The 14,304-nt window shown below is 47.4% G+C and overlaps 1 protein-coding gene across 2 annotated transcripts in view; it reads right to left on the reverse strand.

The window, feature by feature from the left end:
- Fbln5 (fibulin 5) overlaps nucleotides 1-9,972 on the reverse strand; it is a 72,293-nt gene extending 62,321 nt beyond the window's left edge. Inside the window, exons 1-4 of one of the 2 annotated variants that reach the window (XM_005343462.2) lie at nucleotides 9,645-9,972; nucleotides 5,456-5,510; nucleotides 3,021-3,072; nucleotides 422-676 (exon numbers count right to left, since the gene is read on the reverse strand). In XM_005343462.2, the coding sequence (XP_005343519.1) occupies nucleotides 422-676; nucleotides 3,021-3,072; nucleotides 5,456-5,510; nucleotides 9,645-9,661 (379 nt within the window). In that variant the 5' untranslated portion in view covers nucleotides 9,662-9,972. Of the gene's footprint in view, nucleotides 1-421; nucleotides 677-3,020; nucleotides 3,073-5,455; nucleotides 5,511-9,110; nucleotides 9,378-9,644 lie in introns of those variants that run through there. The other variant, XM_005343461.3, reaches the window with a different exon arrangement.
- Between the last annotated feature and the right edge of the window lie 4,332 nt (nucleotides 9,973-14,304).

The raw sequence follows: 14,304 nt of genomic DNA on the forward strand, positions 1-14,304 counted from the left end.
TAGATAGATAGATAGATAGATAGATAGATAGATAGATAGATAGATAGATAGATAGATAGGAGATGGATGTATGGCCTGATAGATGATGGATAGAAGCTTGGATGGATGGATGATGGATAGATGGGTGATGGACAAATGTATGGACGGATGGTGGTGGATAGATACATTGATTGGTCAGCTGACAGAAAGATCAAATTGGTTTTCTAGAGAACTGTTAAGTAAAGGGTAAAACTCAATTCCAGAGTCAGACGAGGACCCAGAAATATATCTGGAAAAGAACATTATGCCATCTATAGAGAGCAGACCACTGTCTGATGGGCACATTTCGTGGCAGCTAGTTCCTTTTGGGAAGCCACATTAGATTCTGACAGTGCGCTTGAGAAAGTGTACCGTGTGGAAGGACAGGAATGGCACTACTCACCTACACACTGGTTGCCCTCATCCATCTGGTACCCAAAGCGACAGACAAGAGGCCTCGAAATCGTGGGGTAGTTGGAAGCTGGTACTGGTGGAGCAGCTGCTGGGTATGGGCCTGAGTAGGATGTAGAGTAGGGATTCGAGTAGGGCCCTCGATACACAGGGTTGGTCCGAGGGATGCACAAATACCCGCCATTCTGGTTGACACACATCATGTCCCCACGGCAAGCCTCAGGGATGGTCCGGCATTCATCAATGTCTGCAAAGGCCACAGAAAAGACAAGTGTCAGTGGCCTCCCGCATGATCCGGAGCTTGTGCATACTGAAGCAGAGCAGACAGAGGGGGATGACCCTCCAGAGCTTCACCCGACTCATTACAATCTGATGCTCCCCACATCAGCTAAACTGACTGAAAGTGACCTGTGCTGCCAAACATTCTCTTTAAGCGCCATCCACAGAAACCTGGACTATGGTTGACTTCATTTTTTATTGAAAGAATACATTTGTAACCCAGAAAAAAATGTGCTCTTTAACATATAGGAATAGAGTAAATAAAAACACCCTTGAATTAATCAAAGAAAGCAACAGTAAAAATAGAGACGAGTGCTTGTGCATATAAAATTATTCCAGGTACTATCCTGTGTGTTTCCTATAGTCTGAAAAGAGGAGAGCAGGCCTAAGAATCATTCCCATTTCTATTCAAAGTAATAGCTGGGCAAGAGAGAAAGAGACTTTTGCGCCCAGAAAGACAAGACTTGGCTCAGACCTAGTACTTGCTGAGAAAGCAGAACATTGCTTTCAAGTTGGTTCACACGGTGCCAGCAAACAGGACCACAACTAGCCCTGCTGAAGAACAGCTCACGCTGGAAGGAGAGTGGTGGTCTGTCTAGAAAAACCAGGCTTGCTAGGGCCGAATCAAAAGAGGCCCCAAGTCTGGCTCCAGTGGGCAGCAGACCTGGCTTTGGGTGCTGGACCCTGTCACTAGCTCTGGAGCCTGCTCTGGGTGGGCCTGGAACCAGGCAGCTCGCCCACCATGTCATCTGAGAAACCCATGCCAGCTCCCAGCTTGAGAACGGAGAATACTGTGATTCAGAAAGCAGTGGTCTGTTCTCTAGTTAGAGTGATGGGCTGGACCAGAAGGCCCCGCCCTCTTTGTGAATCCTTGAAGGGAGTACTTTATACGGTAAATACAAGCCTGAGTCTGGGTGTCCCAATTCATTCTGCCAAGCCATCTGACACCCCTCTTATTCTCAGTTGATGTGACTCAGGAAAGACAAAGGATTTGACCTAAATCAAATCTAATTAAAAAGCCCCAGTATAGAGGGCTACACCTTACCCTCTCTACATTCTCTGTGTTCCGTCCACAGCATGCCATACCTGAGCTTCCTTTTCATGCCTGGTCATTGTCTATGCTGTTCCTTCCCCTGTGGATTGAGATTTCTTGGGTTCTATTCATCCTTCAGTACCCAGTTCAAACTGGATCTTCACCACTCCTTGCTGAGTCTAGGCATAAGGCACCCACCCCCCTTACCCCTGCTTTTCAGGGTCCATTGCTGTTACCACCACTCAGCAATGGTGTTGTCCACCAGCACGTCATTACAGTCACTGAGTCTAAGCTTCTGTCCACTAGATGTCGTGGGAGAGAATGCCCTTCTTCAAAGTACTTCCTCAAGCCGGGCGATGGTGGCGCACGCCTTTAATCCCAGCACTCGGGAGGCAGAGGCAGGTGGATCTCTGTGAGTTCGAGACCAGCCTGGTCTACAGAGCTAGTTCCAGGACAGGCTCCAAAGCCACAGAGAAACCCTGTCTCGAAAAACCAAAAAAAAAAACACAAAGTACTTCCTCATTCCTGGGACCTGGGAATCCATTAAGCCGCAGGGCTGATTCCATTCAGGTTACTACTGATCAGCTGGCTTTGAGATGGGAGCATTCATCCCAGATTACAGACGGAATGCCCAGTGTGATTGTGGGAGTGGTTAAAAGCAAAAGCAAGAGACTTGGTCGGAGATGCTACAGTCAAAGAAGGGACCCATAAATGTGAAAGACACTTGACCGCTGAGGGTTGGGGGACAGGCTACAACCATGGAACAAATGCCATTTCTAGAGTCTGGGAACAGCCTCCCCAGACGACCAGTAAGGATGAAGGACATGAAACTAAAATTTCAGGAGGGCGGATCCCACCAACCACTCCCGCGAGCAAAAAGGTGCTCCCTCTCCTTGAGTCCCAGAGGAACACAGAACCACCAATACTTTGATATTAGCATGGCAGATGGATGTTGTGCCTCTAGAGGATTCTAGGATCTGAAATGTGCACCATTTAAGCTAATACGCTTATGAAACCATGTGGAGGTGGCACTGGGGAAAAGATTCAACAGAAATGCTTGTTGAAAACAGAGGCCAATGCTTTGACCCTGGGCAATGCCTAGCACAAACACACGAACAACAAGGATGCCATTGGCTCATTCCTTCCATCACTGTGTTCTTCCATGGAGAAGGCATACAAAGATTTGACAACACTGGACAACAGCTGTGGCAGAAATGTCATGGCAATTGGGTGCTCACCAAACAACCCCCACTGAACCAAGGATGTCAGTATCACATACCTAAGCACTGTCCTGTCTGGCGGTCCAGGTCAAAGCCATTTGTGCACTGTTGCTGTAGAGAGGGAGAGAGAAGAAACAGGCCAGGTCACTTGACGTGCGTTCTTTGTCCCTATAAAAGCATTGCAGAGCATTTGGGAAGAGGAGTCGAAGGGAGAGGCATACATAACACCCACACAGGAAGCAGTCTCTATTTGGAAGTGGGTTCTTACAGTCACTGCATACTTAGAGATGTTTCTCAAACCCCTACACCAGTGCCTCATGGACCCTGCTTTCATCCTTGTAGATTTTGTCATGCCCGAGTGATGAGGAGCAGTCATGGCCACATATGAAGCCACAATGCAACAGCCCTAATTCCAGGGACGGAGACACCCCCAGTGCTGTCCACCTACCTCTCCATAGAATCCCAAAATAACTCTTTGTTCCCTATGAAATTCTCACTAAGTTTCAGCTGTATTCATAAACCAAAAGCTACATAGCAGACGTGACCAATTTTCTAAGCAAAGATGATTGGGACATTCTTTTATTTCAATTTCAGCAAGGCAGTGGCTCAAAGGACACACATTGGCAGTCCCAGAGAGTTGTGATTTTACCTGTAACCTGAGCTAGAACTGTATATACAATTTTTATTTAGTTTACTTCTATTTTCAAGACAAAAATTTTATTGTGTAGCCCAAGCTGGCCTTGAACTCATGGTCTTTCTATGTCTGCTTCCCAAGTGCTGTGAGCATTTGTGCTTTGGGTTGTGGGCTGAGCCGCCTTTCCAGCCTTAACTTTTCAAAAGCTGAACAGGGAAGAGTTTGAGGGCCCCTAGCAGGTGTCTGGCGTCTGATACAGGTACTCCTATCTCTGATCATGCCACTAGCCTCAAGGTCAGGTTTCCCTGGGCTGCGGGGTGATTGTGAGGATGCTAAGCTTGGCCTGGGCTACGGCTGAGGGTTCCGAGCCTTAGAGCCAGGGCAAAGGACCCAGAAGAGCCTGGAGTCTGTACCACAGAACCCATGAGACCAGACTCCAGCCCTGCTTTCCGACTCGGTCCTGGGGTAGAATGGGCTCAAGCCACCGGTTTAGTTGGTTTCTTATTCTCACTGGGCCCTTACTCTCTTCACCCCTTCCCTCTGCCTCAGTTTCTCTCTCTTAAAAAATAGGGCACTGTTATTTACTTTTAAGTGGTTACAAAGAAGAAGTATGTGATTATATATGTCTAGTCTAATTTACATGATCTTGTGACCACTGTCTTCTTCAGGCCTAGATGTTCTTGTCTATAACCCTTGGGGCTAGATTAGAAATTGCCAAGGTTCCTCTGAGATCTAAAATTCTAAGATATTCTTCTCAAGCCCTTACTATCTTCAATGGCCTGAGCATGTCTAATGGCTTTTGTATGTACTTCATAATTCTTCCCCTCGCCTCACCCCAACATATTTTTTCAGTGCTAGCCATCAACCCTTGAGCATTCTGGAGAGTTTCTCCGCCCTGCCCCACCTGCAGCCCCTGAGCCTTAGATGGGACTGACTTTATTTCATCTCCAGGACAGCACACAGAAGGTCACGCTGGGTCATCTAGTCCAGTGGTTCCCGACCTTCCTAACACTGCGACCCTTTAATACAGTTCCTCACGTTGTGGTGACGCCCTCAACCAGAAGATTATCTTTGATGCTACTTCATAACTGTAATTTTGCTACTGTTATAAATCTTTATGTAAATATCGGTGTTTTTCTATGGTCTTGGGTGACTGTTGTGAAACCCTCTCCCAATGGGTTTGCCACCCACAGGTTGGGAACTGCTAATCTAAGGAACCCTCCCATTGCTTAGGACTGACACACCTGGTCCAGCCCTCTGTGTAGCTTCACAAATGAGACACTACAGCTTCTCTCAGACCCTCACCTTGAACCCAACCTTACTGTCCCTTTCACACTCCTCCCAGGAGAAGGGATAGCCCCCACTCCAGGCAGCTGAATCATTCAACCCCACACACTGTACATTGGGATGTTTGGATAACCTCCACTTCTCCCTGTCCTCCCCACCCTTTCCACTAGATATTGTGTTAATGGAGACACACGCAGACCCACCCCTGGGGGCCCTTTGCAGCATCCTGACCAAAAAAAACCAAAACAAAACAAAACAAAAGAAACAAAAAAACCCCACCACATTGAACTATCAAATATTTAAGTTAAAATGAATCTCCTTGAGGAACACAAATGAGGCAGCAAGATTTGGTTTAAACAGACTTGAATTGGAGCCAGGATGCTGAGATCCAAGACCACCTTTGCCACTTGGAGCCTACATCACCTTGGGGCCAACCTCAGCCTCCTAGTGCCTGGGCTATGATCTGTGAACCATGGAGTGTCTCCTGTTCCTGTGTCCTGGGATTCTAAAACACATCGCTGGCCTCCCTTCCCCTAGTTTTGTGACATGCTTCAGGACAACTTGAAACCTTACCTGTGCATTCCCATGGTGTGGAAGCCATAGCGCCAAGATGGCAACTGTGAGTATCCTGTGGGAGGCAAGAAACAGTGAGTGAGTTCCAAGGGATGTTTAAGTCTGGAAAGCCTGGGTCTCCTTCTGCCCGGGCATTTAGACCATGGCTTTATCTTGTGCTTGCAAGAGAGGGCACACTCAACAGAGCCCAAGGAAGAACCCAGTCCCTAATCACACCACAAGAACAGCCCCTTACGCTTACTTTGTGTGTTGGAATTGTGAGTTAGGTCACATGCTGAATACAAGAGTTTGCTACTTAGGAGCAAAGGGCCAAAGACCCAGTTGTCTAGGTCTTTCATCATTCTGCATGGAATCTGCAGGAGTTAAGCATTATTTAGACATGACTGCAGAATCAAGAGCCACCGTATCTTTAATCATGAAAACTAGAACGTGAGGTGCTTTGTGTTCACAGGAAGTCACTCAACCAGAACTCAGAGCCCTCATGAGTTCACATATGTGAGGACCAGGTTTGAGTGGCCCAGCAACCCAGGGTCCACCCAAGCATGTAACTTATGAGAACCTCCATCCTAAGGGTAAAAGACTGAGCAACCCATGCAGTCCCCAGAAGAAGAAAGACAGTGGGAAACAGCAGGAAATGCCATGACACCATGGCTCAGCCAACATGGCCACCCACAAGCCAGTAAACAGCTCTGCCTGTGGGTAGTTTGGTTCTTTGCTGCGGCTAAGCTTTTGTCTGGTGAAACTGTGGTCACCAGTATGCTTTAAAACTTCAAAGTCTGTGTCACTCACACTCAGTAAGATGCCTGTTTGTGCATTGTGCTCATATCAGTGTGTGTGAGTGTTGGCTTGTCTGGGTGCATTGTATAAGTGCACGTGTGTGTGTGTGTGTGTGTGTGTGTGTGTGTGTGTGTGTGTGATGTTCTTATGGAGGCCAGAGGCTGGCATCCGATACCCTCCTCTGTCACTCTTTACATACTGAAGCAGGGCCTTTTACTTGCACCCAGAGAAATCAAACACTCATATACATAAAGTAATGTTTTTAATCTGAAAAGAATCACAGAACAGAAAACAGCCAATATAGGAGGATGTGGATAGAGCATAGCTCTTGTGCATTCCTGATGGGAATATAAAACTGGTGACCCAGCAGGCCCAGAGCATAGTCTCCAGAGAACTGAGCACGGGACCAGACAGACACAGGTACTATGGTGTTCACAGCAGCACTTTGAACAATAACCAAAAGGTGGACACAATGCCATCGTCCATGCAGTAAACAAAATGCAAACACACACACACAAGCACAAATATTATTCAGACCTAAACTAACTGGAACATGATACAATATGGAAAGCTGGGCACGCTGCTATGTGCCTGTAGTCCTAGCTGTTCCCGAAGGCCAAAGTGGGAAGGTCACTGAAGCCCAGGAGTTCAAGGCTATCTTGGGCAATATAGTGAGATCCTATCTTTTAAAAAAAAAAAAAGAAAGAAAGAAATTAAAGAGTACAAGAAGACAGATGAGATGGCTCAGCTGGCAAGGGAACTTGCCTTCAAACCTGATGAGCAGGACCCATGTAACAGAAGGAGAGAACCACATCTTGAAAGTTATCCTTTGACCTCCACACAGGCACCATATGCCCCCCCATCAATATAAACAAATAAATAACATGTAACTAAAATAAAAGAAGAAAATGTGTAACAGCAGGGCTGACCGTGAGGACATCAAGCTGTGAAGTGAGTGGGTCTCACACAAAACCACGCAGAATTCAGCTTGCTTCACATACCCAGAGTTTTCAGACTGAGAATAGAAAGCAACATGGTGGCTCCCAGGGTCAGGAGAGTGTTTAATAGGTACAGAGTTTCTTTCATTTTTTTCCTTCTTTCTTCTGTTAGTTTGTTTTGTTGCTTAGGCTGCTGTTTTGCTTTTGAAACAAGGTTTTACTCTGTAGCCCAGAATGGCCTACAACTCACAGTATGGCCCAAGCTGTCCTAAATCTGTAGCAGCTGCACCTCAGCTTCCTGAGTGTTGGGGTTACAAGTCACAAACCATTACAGCTTTGTTTTCTTTTTAAGACAGGGTTTCAAATGTAGCCCAGGCTGGCCTCAAACTGGCTCTGAAGTCCTGATTCTTCTGCCTCCACCTCCTAGATGCTAGGGTTACAGATGTGCACCACAACACAGGGCAGGGTGCAAGAGATGTTTTGCAGAATAAAGAGTCATGGAGCCATCTTGTAGCACAAGGCAAAAGGTATGCAGATGCGGGGATCTAGTGTTGTTCAGTCTGCTAGCATATATCGGACAGCCACTGCTTGAGCCAAGCTAATGGGCAGGAATGAGGGTTGACTTTGAGGAAAATGCTAGAAAACTCAATGTGTGCTGAGAGTCAGGCTGAGGGAGGGACAGGATAGTCAGAGGAGGCGTCCTGGAGGAGGTGCTCTTGAATGACTCTCTCAGCAGGAGGCTGAGGCTTGTAGCCACCCTATATCATGGCTCTATAGTCCCCTCCTTCTCAGAATGAGTGCTCAGAGATTACAAACTCATTGACATCCCTGTCACATGGCTCAGGAGAAACAGCAGTGGGTACGTAGGGGATCCAGAATTAAAGCGGCATCCCGATAAAACTGAGTCTGATGTACTGGAAGCTGAAAACTCACTTCCTTCATGTCCTCCTGCATCCAGTGCTAAGCAGACACATTTCCGTTTCGTCTAACCACCTATGCGAGCCAGGTTCTCCAACACTGGAGACAGCTCTGACCTTATAAAGTGCACAGCCAAATCCCGGGACTTTTTGATATTTGCAAGAGCCAGACTTTATATCTGGAAGGAATGAGAGAACAATAACAAATTTATTTTCCAGTCTGTATATTATGAATTTCAATGTTTTCCTGTTTCTTCACATGAAGTTTCCTTTCAGGGGGTTATAAAATCCTGTCTCGTTTATGTTGGAGTCAGGACAGCCTGACTGTGTGCAGTGGAGTTCAAGAGCAACTGGAAAAGGCACGCTAATCCTACCGGCTTCTCCCCCTTCCCCACTCCCCATTCCTTTAGACTAGAGCCAACCCAGGGCCAGCCAGCCTCAAGCCCAGCCTCCTGGAAGAGCTGTGGCTGGGTCCTGGGGGCAAAATAAGCTGCAGGCTAATGGAGAGGCTTTCCAGAAGGAAATAGTACCCAATTCTGCTGCACTCACATCAATAATAGCTGTACTTTGTCATGAAAACCCTAAAGAAAACCTCCAAAAATGAAGTATAATTAATATCGGAGAAGGGAATTTGCGTTTCAAGCTTTCCTTTGGAATCTGGGTCCGCCATCCCCCTCCCCTGCCCCCACAGCACACCGCCCCCCCGAAAAAGGAAAGTGAATGAAGACAGACCCTCCAACTCTCAGAACTGTCTGTCATTGATAATGCATTGCTGGTCTGGGAAGCAGGGTGACAATACTGCTATGGCTTACCATAATATGGCTCAGTTTGTATTAGCATGCAAGCACCCGTCCCGCATGCAAATACAGGCAGAAAAAGTGTGCAGATCTGTGCAGGGCAGCTATGTTTTCAAGAGATGCTGGAGAAAGGCAGAACAGATGTCATCCTTAAAGTTCCTCAAGGCTCAAGGATTACTTGACTGGAATTGCAATTTCCGCAAAGAACAGCAAAGCATTTGCTTACGTGCGTCTCTGTCTGCAGTGTCCACTGTTCCTTGGCTCCAAAGTTCTGGGTCCCATGCCCTCTGTGAATCTCACACATAGAGCAAACGCAGCCAGGAGTGTTCTGAGACTCCCTCGGCTTCGGCTTCTCTCGCAGCCTTTACAGCAAAGCGAAGGCTGGTGCCTGGTGCCTTAGCCAGCGGTTTCCCAAATTTAAAAAATATGTAGTGTGATATTTTGTAAAGTGCTCAAAAAGTTGCTACCCTTTCCAAAAAGAAAGAGGAATGACACAGAAAGGTTGTCTGCAGCCCTCTCGCGATGCTGGCTCCTGACACTGTTAGAAAAATCCCCACTCCCAAACGAAGCCTTGGAGATGGAACCTTGAGCGAGCGGCGCAGCTTTTTGTAATTAGCAGTGTCGTTGCATCACTAGCTAAACTCTTTCCCAGTGTCCTGACACGGGCGAAATCTCAGCCATAGCCATTTTCCACCCGTCAGGTCTGGAGTTAGGGTTCCCGAGCTTGGAGAAAGACAATCTCTGGAGCCTCCTGACCTACCTTTTTAATCCTGGCATATCCAAGATGCGCGGGAGGAGAGGCGACTGAGGAAGGCAGGCTCTGCGGGAGGACCCGGGCGGCTTGATTCCGGAGGGGCTGAGCGGACTGCGCCGAGGGCTGGGGCAGTGCTGGGTGCTGGGAGCCACTGCAGAGCCCTCGCCGCCAGCACCTGGTTTCGCTTAACCCCCTTCAGTAATTCAGCATTAAACCAATTGGAGGAGGAATGTTAAAAATGAACACTTCATTTTCTAAGTATGTTAAACAATGCAAATGGGGCCTCGGTCTGGACACAGCTGGTTCAGATTACAGCGCTCACCAACTGGCTAGACTCCTCACAACAATCTTGGGGCGTCTGCCAGGGCCAAGTGCTCAGCGCTGGGAGGGGAGCCCAGCAGAGCGAGGTCCTGGGGGGCGCCCAGCCTCCCCTAGGCGGAGCAGCGCGCGTGAGGGGGAGTGTCGTCAGGCCCTGTAGAAGCAGGAACTTGAACTCACTACCAGAGACGTGCAGGATGCCCCCAAGCAAGGATGTGGAGCAAGAGCAGATTGGAAAGAGGAAAAGAAGGAAATGAGATCAGAACCTCATTGGGGAAGGCTCTCCTTGGTGGCCCTCACCTCGTTCTCCTTGGCTTTTTCTTGCTTTGATTTGAATTAGTGTCTCTGGTCTTCAAAGGAAGTAAGAATGGTAGACTTCACATGGGCCCCGAAGTCCTCTCTTCCCCTCTCTTCTCCAGGCTTCTCTCCTCTCTTCTCTCCTTCCCTCCTTTTTGTTTTCGAGCACTGGAATCTGCTCTATAAAGTGTAAAAGTGCCAAGGACCCTACTCTCCAAAAGACCTGACCAGATTGCTGCCCTACAAGCTCTCCGCGCCTCGCGCCTGCTTCTTTTGGGCCCCTCGAAAAGTCACTCCAAAGAGGGCCCCTCTCCTTCCCACAGCTCTGAGTAAGTAGGGACTGGTTGTTTCCTTGGAGTTGGGGGTAAGAGAGGTCGGCTGACTTCTCTACCACACAGCTATCAGAGATGCCAGCGAACCTCCCAAGTCCACATCTTTCTTTAGCCTTTTCTAAGGATACCTGCTGTTTTAAGGAAATGGAATCCCACTCTAAAACCTCACTAGGCTAAACAAGGGCAGCTAGACGTTGATGCTGTTGAAACTCGGCATCCGACTGGCGTGATCGTGTGTGTGTGTGTGTGTGTGTGTGTGTGTGTGTGTGTGTGTGTGTGAACATCTAAGAAGAAACTACTTTTAGGTACATCTCATTCACAAGGTTGTGCATCCTTCCCATCGTTCCAATAGCCAGGATTATAAACAACCTAAGGTCCATCAGTATGGCACCAAGGGAGCTAAATAAAGAACATTCCAGGATTGGAAGATAAATGAGTCATGGATCAAAACGGCTAGACAGCCGAGCATGCGCACTGACCAGCTCCATCTATGTAAAATCCCAAATCAGGCAGGGACTGGGAGGGGCAAGGAAGCCTCTCAGGTGCTCCTGGTGGTAGCTTCTGACCAAGGTGTAGATTCAGCCTTCATGAAGTTGTGTGGTAACATTTTTTTTAATGCTAAAAAGGCTCCTTACACACTAAATCAGGAATTTCCAATATATATTTTTATTTCAAATAGTAGAATGGTGACAGTCACATAGATCAATGTAGCAGATTAATATAAAAAGTATGACTGTGGAGCTGGAGGGATGGCTCAGCAGTTAAAAGCACTGCCCATCTTGCAGAGGACCTGGGTTCACTTCCTAGGACCCACGTGGTGGCTCAAAACTGCCAATAACTTCAGTTCCAGGGGATCTGATGCCCTCTTCTGACCTCCAGGGGCACTGTGCACGTGCTGTGCACAGACATACAAGCAGGCAAAACACCCCTACACATACTATAAAACTTTAAAAAATAAAAATAAACAAATATACGTAATCTAAAGCTTTGTAAAAGTATGATATGGAAGGAAGAAGTCAATGAGCCCAAAGTATCCAAAGTAAGTTGTAGAGCTGTGGGTGAACCACACCACATCAGGGTTACCAAGCTCTCCTGCACACAGTTTTTAAGTAAACAGTATCACAGGTATATAAAGACAGGAAAAAGTACGGTGTATAAGGGGTATTAATGACTTTGGTTTCAAACCTCCACACTGTTTATTTCACATCCTAACCACAGTTTTCTCCCCTTCTCTCCTCCCTCCAGTCACTTCCCCCACCTACCCCTCTCCCCAACCCACTTCTCTGTTTCCATTCAGAAAGCTGCAGGCCTCCCATAGGTATCAACACAGCATGGGCCTCCTCTTCCTCCCCAGTGTGTAAGTGGGTGCTTGAGCATGCTAGGTAAGAACTCTACCCCTGAGCTACATTCCCAGCCCATGTCCTGGGTTCTTTCAGCTGGTCAGCAAGTATTACGTGACTCCAGGGCAACCTTGTCCATCTTCCCCCCAGGCTGCAGCCACCACCTGGTTGGTACTGAAGCTGCACCAGTGAAGACCAGCTGTGCCTGACCCTAACCCTCTAACCCTAACTGACGGCCCTCCTCCATCCTCTCTTCTTAACTATAGAGTGTCTTACATATGTGCCCTATTACACTTTAATCTACTATTAAAACTCTTTTTCTTCACAAATTCTGTTATCAAAAGCAAGAAGTGTGTCCCTCAGTTGTGCTGGCACAAGGTGACTTCTTCAACATGGTCAATTCCCTGTTGTGGGATATTAGTTGAAGATGTGTTACATTTGTTTATGCTGTGGAATATTTGTTTAATGATGCAAAGATGTGATTTATGCTGCATTTGTTTAACTCTGTGAAGCCGCATTACTTTGACTGCCTAAAACACCTGATTGGTCTAATAAAGAGCTGAACGGCCAGTCGGAGAGAGAAATCAACAGGGCTGCCAGGCAGAGAAAATAAATAGGAGAAATGAGTATGAAAAGGAGCCAAAAAAGGAGACAGAGAGGAGGATGCCAGGGGCCAGCCACACAGTCACACTGTCACACAGCCAGCCACAAGTAAGAAGAAAAAAGAAGTATTATAGAATAAAAAAGATAAAGGTCCAGAGGCAAAAGGTAGATGGGATAATTTAAGAAAAGCTGGTTAAAAATAAGCTAAATTAAGGTCAGGCATTCATAATTAAAAATGTCTCTGTGTGTTTATCTGGGAGTTGGATGGTGGGTGCCCAAAGAGAAAAAAAACTACAGTTCTCCATGAAACTGCTGGAAGGGCCAGGTTCCAGAGTGGAGTTCTCTGTCACTGGCCTCTTCTCTTTTCCCACAGCTTGGAGCAGCATGTGAGCAGGCGCCACATCCTACCTCACTGCTAGGTTGTTCAAGCACCACCTCAACTTCCCCGTGTGTGCCAGTCTCCACAATCCTGACTCCACCCGCTGCAGTCCACGCCAGCCTACTCCTTCTACCTCACAAGCGTCGTGCTTCCACAGGGCGGTCATCTGGTCCACAGACTGAGAGATTCTGTCAAACATCTGATAACATCAAAGAACATTTCCCCAGCGCTTACTGCTCACCCTCTTCTATTTTTAACAGGAAAAAGGGGATGTAGGTGTAGCAGCTCACGCCCTCGACCCCAGCAATAGAAGACTGAGTAGGAAGACCCCTGGGAGTTGGAGCCAAACCTGGGCTACATGGGGAGTTCCGGGTCCATCTTGGGCTACAGAGTGAAAGCTTGCTTCAAATGTCACCTCCTCTCTTACAGAAGGGGAGGGGAAGCGAGAGAGAGAGAGACAACAGAGACAGAGAGACATGGAAATTAGGTTGTTGTGTGTTAAGAGCTTGGTGACCCTTGGTGATCCTAGCTGGCCTCTCAGATCACTTCCTTCACTTGGTATTTTTCTTCTTCACTTGTAAAGTGGGGTCCCCCACACCTTCCCACCTCCCACCATCAGAATCAAATACCATCCTAAGTATAAACTGTGGCCCAAACAGAAGAGCTGGCCATCTGCAGAAGGGGCCCTTCTTATCCTATTTCAGTTGAGTTTGTCACCATGATGAGGCTGCAAGACAGATGAGTAACTTTTCTTGGGTTTGTTTTTGAAGTGGCGTGGCAAATTTGGGGAAGCTCAGTTATACGTTTGACAGTATAGATCATTATTAATGTAAAACATTACCTCCCTGCCCCCCATGAAAATGAATTCCATCAAAATGCCTATCTAGGAGTAAATGTAGAAAGGGAGCTTACTGAACGTCTGTGGCTATTTTGTCTCTGTTCCCTCTTCTCTGGTCTCCACAACTGCTTCAAGTGAAGATTCATTTGCAGATGAAGAAGCAGGTCATTGGGTAGGGATGCAGAGCAATGGTAGAATCTTGGCCTAGGGGCTCAGCGCCCTGGGTTCCAGCGCAGAAGAAGGGAGAGAGGGAGGGAGTGGTGGAGGGAGGATGGAAGGTGAGCAACTGAACAATGAGGGCTCACAGACACAGAGCACAACCTGTAGCCACAAGCCTGTTGACGCTAGAGCTCTCTCTCCTCCTGAGTTTACCAAGCATGGTTTTCTCCAAGATAGACAGCCCAGGTGGTAAAAGTGCCTGCTGCCAAGACTGATGGCCAGAATTTGAGTCCCAGACACGTGTGGTAGAAGGAGAGATGGGATACCTCCTTCAAACTGTCCTCTGATCTCCGAACACATACTGGTCCGGGTTTGTCTACATATATGCACACAAATTACT

Source organism: Microtus ochrogaster, chromosome 1 (assembly GCF_000317375.1).
Source record: "Microtus ochrogaster isolate Prairie Vole_2 chromosome 1, MicOch1.0, whole genome shotgun sequence".
In the NCBI taxonomy this organism is placed as follows: Eukaryota; Metazoa; Chordata; class Mammalia; order Rodentia; family Cricetidae; genus Microtus; species Microtus ochrogaster.